Genomic DNA, 6930 nt, shown 5'->3' with positions numbered 1-6930 from the left:
TCCGCTGTCATAGAGCTGAAAATGGACAATGAGCTGAAAATGGACAATGAATTTTAGGACGCATCATTGGTTGATTTTTCTCTGTTATTAACCAATGTCACTGTTATTAACCAATGTCAGTGAAGGCAAAAAGTCGCTGATATTTCAGCGGCTTGTAGAAAAAGCCAAAAACCGCTGACACAAAAGTCGCTCCGAACACGCCCTTAGCAATAGGTTAGAATTTACCGTTGGAGATGCTCTAACTTATCTGGTCGATTCTTGGTGGAAATGATGATGCCTGGCGATGGCATATCCGAGGGCGGCCGCCTGGGATATCATAAATGTTAACAATATGCAAGTTGGCACTACATACTTGTGCAAAGTGCCATTTCGCTTTGGCATAATCCTGTTGGATGCCTTTTCCGGATTGCAATAAGCACCCTAGGTTGAAGTGGCCGTGGGAACTGCCGCGCGCCGCCGCCTCCCCAAAGAATTCGGCGGCTTTGCCCACGTCCATATGGCACCCCACGCCTTCCTCGTGCATGAGGCCGAGTGCATTCAGCGCCTCTGGGTCGTTCTTCCTTGCCGCGATCGTGTACAGTGCCAGTGCCTTAACCCGATCGGGAGCAACCTTCTTGGCGTCGACTACTCCCGAGTAAAACATCGCCGCCGCCCGTTTCGCTGCTTCGACATGTCCCTACAAGTAAGTATATTGGGTTGGGAAGGAAGTACGGATGAAGTAGACTAACCTGGTCGGCCGCCGCAATGTAATGGCGTAATGCAGTACTTCGACTGTCGAACTCGGCACTTTCAAAGATTCGACCTAAGATAGTAAGTAGTACTAATGCATCAAATTCTATCCATCAACAAAGCCACCTACCTTTCAAGTATGCTGCTTGGGCTGCAGTATGGTCGTCCGTAGTAGTACTAGTTGGACTACTACTACTAGTAGTACTAGTTGGACTACTACTACTAGTAGTACTAGTTGGACTACTACTACTAGTAGTACTAGTGGGACTACTACTACATAACAACAGGTAGCGCAATGCTTGATGGGGTGTCTGTAAGCTGCGGTGGGCCATTTCTAAGCACGCTTTTGCCTGTCCAGCTTCTGCCGCCTATCCCAAAAAAAATATTTAAAAAAAGGAAGTATATTATTTTTCACGCCGCTTTCACCTGTCGAAAGTATGCTAATGCCCGAGGAAGGTCCTCTGTCACATCTTCTCCAGCAGAGTAAATACACCCAAGACAGTATCGCGCATCAGCAGCAGCATCGCTCTGGACCTCTCCACCTGTCTAGTTCAAGATAGGTAGAAACCAATATATATATATAAATTACTTGTGAATTCTGCAACGCCCGTTGAAAATGGTGGGCTGACAGGGCCTTGTCTTGGTCAAAATACAAGTGCCCAAGTGCAAAATCCGCTGGGGCGTACGCTGCAGCACTGGCCTTCACAAACCAGTCCATTGCTTTTGTTACGTCCACTGGCGCCAGTTTGCGTTGATATATGGTTCCTATTTATAAATATTTGAATACCGGCAATAATAATAATATAATATTCTATTACCTGCGGCGTATTGGGCGGCCGCGACCCCTCGATCACCGGCCTGCGTGAGCCGAACCAGCGCCATCGCATACAATTCGTGTTGCTTGGTCGATTGAGGACATCGGTCGGCTTTGTCCATCTAATAGTTTAATAGTTGTAAAATCATAGAATATATGTATTATTTTACCATCAGCAAGCCCAGATTGGACGCGCCAAGCAGGGCTCCTTCGTCCGCTGCCCGAGTGAGCCACGTCATCGCTTCTTCTTGATCAGCATCTGTGCCTATTCCGTCGCGAAGCATACAGCCCACACAAACCATTGCATCCACATGGGCGTGGGTTGCAGCGGTCTAACAAATTATAAAAAAATATTCGATAAAATATGATGTTTTCCGTGAATTTATATTGTACGAGATACAGCCGGAACGCCAGACTCGAGTTTTTGTCTTTGCCGTGGCCAAAGTAATGCTGATGCCCCAGCAAGTACATGGCCTCTACACCGATTTTCGCGTTAGTAGTACATATCCTACTAGCATGGGTTACTAGTACGTTACTAGCATGTACCGTAGTCGACAGGTGGCGGTTCATCCGGTACTGGTGCGATAGTTGGCTTGCTGAGGGCGGCTAAGACGGCAGCTTCCGCGGCAGACCCCGTCGCTTGGGCGACTGCCAGCGATAGCTCAGTGAACTAGCGTCCCATAAGTTAAGTATCCCAAGTAATAGATATTACTAGTATGTACTACTAATATGTACAGTACTTCGTACAATGGAAGCATAGTAGGAGCTGATTTCTTGGAATGCAAACTGGATGGATTTCTTCACAAACGCATTGACGAGGAACGATGTCGCATGAATGCTAACGTTAGGTGACGAAACATAACGTTATGGGAAAGATATGCTGCTGTGTACGAGTGGATGATTGGCTCCAGCCCGTGGACACTGGCGAGAAAGTTGGTCATTTGGATGTTCAGGCCAGGGGTGGTCGCCAAGTAGGCTGAGAACGTGGCTTGGTGGGCTCGCACTTCGTCCTCTGCTTTGCCCAGCAGCCCTCGCAACTCGCCTAACAACAGATTCATACTTCGAAGAAGACAAAGCATTGAGCACCGCCAAGGCGGATGGACCGAAGTTTCTTGGGTTTGATGGCGTCCATGCGACGCAGTAACTGGTCCAGAAGGACCAACACCTCGTCGACCAAGTCGGTGCGTTTGCTCGCAGCGTCTTGAACATCAGGATATACGACGACAGGATGGTCCTGGTTGTCGTGGACATGACGGGATTGAAGGTTGAGCTTGAGCCGAGGCGACGGCGGCGGATGGCGAGTGGCGGCGGTCCCTGCGATACGGATCAAGTGAAGGCGATGGCTATTAGATGATAGTACACCAACCTGACTGGACGACAGGAGAGGTCTGTGAAGGGGAGTGCGGAGATGCACGTGCTGTGGGAGACAGCGCCCGGGTCACGGTACCCAGCCGCTTGAGCATGTTGGGAGTTACCGCGCTATTTTAAGATGGATTCGTGGTCGCGCCATGCCGACGATGTGAGTGGTGTGTATGCGATGATGGAGGACGAGGTCCATCACGTATTACGACACAAATGACAACACAAAGTGAAGAACGAAATTAAATACTTATTGCGTCGTCGATATATCTAGGTACGTAGGTAGAGATGGACCCAAGGAGGGAGAGGTTGGTTGATTAAGTTCGTTCGCCACGGATACGGCGGGCCAAGTGGATGTCCTTGGGCATGATGGTGACGCGCTTGGCATGGATCGCGCACAAGTTGGTGTCTTCAAAGAGACTCACCAAGTACGCTTCCGCGGCTTCTTGGAGGGCCAAGATAGCCGTGGTCTGGAAGCGCAAGTCGGTCTTGTAGTCCTGCGCGATTTCACGCACGAGGCGTTGGAACGGCAGCTTGCGGATGAGGAGGTCGGTGGACTTTTGGTAGCGGCGGATTTCGCGCAGGGCGACGGTACCAGGGCGGTAACGATGGGGCTTCTTCACGCCGCCGGTCGCGGGCATACTCTTGCGGGCGGCCTTGGTGGCCAGCTGCTTGCGGGGCGCCTTGCCGCCGGTGGACTTGCGTGCAGTCTGCTTGGTTCGGGCCATGTTGGTTGAGTCTTGTGGGTGAAATCCGGAAATGACGCCGTTTTCTCGGCTCACGGGGACACTGTAACGCCTGTCGCAAGGAGCTCAACGTGGATTGGTTGAAATCGAAACACTCCACCAATCACAATGCAGGATTTGGATTTTTTGAACCGCGCCGTTAACCCTTTCGGCGGCCATATATTATGGTACATTTCAAATCAGACGGTTTTTTCCACGTCGAAATCGAACCCTGGCGTTTCAAGCTGGGAAAATGCACCAAGCGGGGTACGATGGGTTCAAAATTCGAATTGGGCCGGGTCTGGAATTCCGTGACAGGTGCAAATCCTGGATTTCTCGCGATGGAAGGAAAATAGCCAGCTACCGCCGTCTTGCACGCCGTATGCCCATACTAAAATCAAATGAAACATGGAGCGACGGGGAAAACGAAGTGACTGGCTGCGAACCCAGAGGTCGGGCGCACTTGATGTTTGTATGCGATGGAGGGCTCGAATTAAGGCACAACTAAGTGGTGTTAAATAGATGAGTTCCGACCAGTTTAACGCCCATTTGGTGCATTTGGAGTCCTATTAGTAGTTACTACAATATTAATAGTACTACTACGATAGGTAGTTAGTACTTGGTACTATGAATAGTAACGTTAGATGAGGAGCATGAGGGATGGCTAGCCCTGCGATGATGTGTAGTGGGGGGGTAGTTTGGTAGGTACCATGTACAGAATGTAAAGCGAGGCAATGTCGTACGTACTACATATAGGGCTCATATTATATTAACGTTAACGACGAAACACTTAGGGGATTTCCACTTCTTCGTCGGAAAGGTTTCCGACCACGACGTCCCCTTTGGAGGCATCGACGTTGTCTGCTTCGATAACGTCATCGTCATCGTCGTCATCGTCATCGTCATCGTCGTCATCGTCATCGTCATCGTCGTCATCGTCATCGTCGTCATCGTCATCGTCGTCATCGTCATCGTCGTCATCCTTCTTGGACGCTTGAGCTTGGACGGCCTCGACAGATTCCACTGATTGAACGGCTTCGACGGCGGCGGCCGCTTCACTTTCCAGTCGACGAATTCCAACGAAAACGTCGGCTTCAACGACATCATCGTCATCGTCATCGTCATCATCGTCCTTCTTGGACTCGGCCTCCGCAGAAGCGGCTTCTACCAAGACTCGTCCGACCAGCTGCGCGTCCAATGCGGCGGCGGCGGCTTCGGCCACAGCCAGCTGAGCCACTTGGATCGAGTCCTGCGTGACTTGATCGTCGGCGGACACCGTGGCGGCGGCGACGAGCGCGAGGAAGGCAAAGACTCTCATGATCGACGGGAAGAATGTGGAAATGATCCATGTTCATTGCTCATGTTCATGCGCATGTCGTCGTCGTGTGCTGGGGACTTTCGCCAATCACACGACAACGATCGGTGTCGTTCAATCGACAAAAAGGGAAGATTTCCAATTATTATTGTATTATCAAGGCTTTTGTAACGAACCCTAAAATATTTCGTCCACCGGTTTTACACACCACAATGCACGACAACACGTCAACTGTACGTGATTTCCTTACTCCTTACTATGTAGTATACCGTCAAGTTTACTGGTATCCGAAACAAGTTTTGAACACCGAATATCTTCACTTTTGTATCGACAAAGACCTCGACAAGCTATTGGCTTAAATGGAATCCAATACCAGCCAATCAGAGCACGTGTTTGGTGATGGAGTTACGACCCAACAACATGCACATCAAGCACACAAATCCTGTAATAACTTACTTATTCATATTTCCATGTACCGTATTGGCTTGGTCATACTCTAGTATCTCTTTTATACTGTATGCATTGAACACGCCTGTGGTCCTGTATTGATCGTGATAGAGTATGTCATGCCTATGATACTATGCAGCGCTATTATGAATGAGCGATACATGCATTCTCATCACAATAATAGCAGCACGATTTTCATGTTAATCGGTCGATAAAAGCACGCGCAAGTATACGTATACTGTACACCCAGCAAGCGTGAAACCCCAAGCACGTTAAACCCCCAAAAATTGTTCAAAATGCGCGACACGAGTAAATAAGGTAATTCATCAATTATTGACACTGCTTTTGGTCAAGTTTTGGCCATGACTTCAAATCCCAGTAGCTCGAGAACGATATTTTCATTCTGATAGCACCACAAGAGAATATAAAACGCCACCATTGCATGATTGGACTACATTTCAGATTTGTATCGGAATTAACGACTAATCACGTATTTGGTTTTTGGGTTTAACTACATCAATTGTACGTTAAATAATAAAACCTCCACTCTTCGAGTTGGCCAGTTCGAAGTTTTTAGATGACGTGCACCATACCGTCGTTATTTTAACCCAAAATTCGACGGAAAATAGAAATGTCGATGATTGATAGAAATTTGATCGTGTGTCAGTCGTGCTTTCTCTTCGTTGGCCTTGCATTCCGCATTTCCCTGTATTACCATGCTATCACTCAACCTAGTTTCGATTTATCCTATGGACAACACACAAATTGTTATAAAAGTACTCGAACTGTAAGTACTTTCGCCACGCCAGATAACGTTATTGAAGGTTTGACACCAAGAACACTGATCCATCAAGCTCCAATAACGTTCACGACAACATTCAGAGCTTGCATATTTGTATGTAGAATCTGTACTCCAAAGTGATATCGAGTACTCAGGGGCGAGTGAGCCTACACTACTTCACACTCAATGCCCCTGCCTACATTCTTGCAATAACGTTAATTAATCATCCAATGATTTACGCTGTGGGCGTGATATATATACCAACTACCTAGCGAGTTTCACTGCATTCTACTTGTATCTGACACTATATAATCTCGCGACATTCATATAAGCTTAGGGTACACACAGTATGTGTCGTAAGGACTCACGGAACACGTAATCTATGAACGACCCATACGACAAGTACTGCTGACAAAAGTTTTAGGCGCCCCAAAGGCTCTTACGCTGGTCTATCATTGAACAGCATCGCACGTGTAGGGCTTTGCGCCACAAAAACCTGAGGTCGGTTTTGGAGGTCTGCCTTTAATGTGACACATCGGCAATGTGAACAATGGATGTATTTGAATTTTGAGCTGTACCGCATGCACTTTTTCGGCATGGACATGGTGTGACGCATTGCGACTGGCAGTTGTCACTTGGTAGGCAGATTCCGTTGAAGTTATTATGGAAAGTCACTGTATTGCAAGGACTTCCCTGGAAATGAGACTAAACTATTGCAACCCATATTCGAGCTAATACGTAACGTTAGTAAAACCTAACA

At 48.0% G+C, this 6930-nt stretch overlaps 3 protein-coding genes across 3 annotated transcripts; 1 reads left to right on the top strand and 2 right to left on the bottom strand.

Annotated features, from left to right (window-relative positions):
• Positions 1 to 190: 190 nt before the first annotated feature.
• H257_17754 (hypothetical protein) lies at positions 191 to 3006 on the bottom strand (the record flags this gene model as incomplete). Its single annotated transcript, XM_009846645.1, has 14 exons — positions 191 to 306; positions 353 to 676; positions 729 to 802; positions 1007 to 1097; positions 1156 to 1275; positions 1319 to 1494; positions 1548 to 1665; positions 1714 to 1875; positions 1937 to 2019; positions 2090 to 2213; positions 2291 to 2381; positions 2435 to 2585; positions 2630 to 2857; positions 2910 to 3006. The coding sequence occupies 14 exons, from the start codon at positions 3004 to 3006 to the stop codon at positions 244 to 246; spliced, it is 1902 nt and encodes a 633-aa protein (XP_009844947.1). The 3' UTR covers positions 191 to 243.
• Positions 3007 to 3119: 113 nt separating this feature from the next.
• H257_17753 (hypothetical protein) lies at positions 3120 to 3655 on the top strand. The gene has a single exon (XM_009846644.1). The coding sequence runs from the start codon at positions 3289 to 3291 to the stop codon at positions 3637 to 3639; it is 351 nt and encodes a 116-aa protein (XP_009844946.1). The 5' UTR covers positions 3120 to 3288; the 3' UTR covers positions 3640 to 3655.
• A 762-nt stretch (positions 3656 to 4417) lies between these two features.
• On the bottom strand, positions 4418 to 4945 carry H257_17752 (hypothetical protein; the record flags this gene model as incomplete). The annotated part of the gene is made up of 1 exon (XM_009846643.1): positions 4418 to 4945. One exon carries the CDS (start codon positions 4943 to 4945, stop codon positions 4418 to 4420), a length of 528 nt encoding a protein of 175 aa, XP_009844945.1.
• Positions 4946 to 6930: the final 1985 nt, after the last annotated feature.

The sequence above is a fragment of the Aphanomyces astaci genome, assembly GCF_000520075.1.
Source record: "Aphanomyces astaci strain APO3 unplaced genomic scaffold supercont1.118, whole genome shotgun sequence".
NCBI classification, from domain to species: Eukaryota; Oomycota; class Saprolegniomycetes; order Saprolegniales; family Verrucalvaceae; genus Aphanomyces; species Aphanomyces astaci.
The sequence above is the reverse complement of the archived record's forward strand: the minus strand, read 5'-3'. Positions and strand labels throughout refer to the sequence as shown.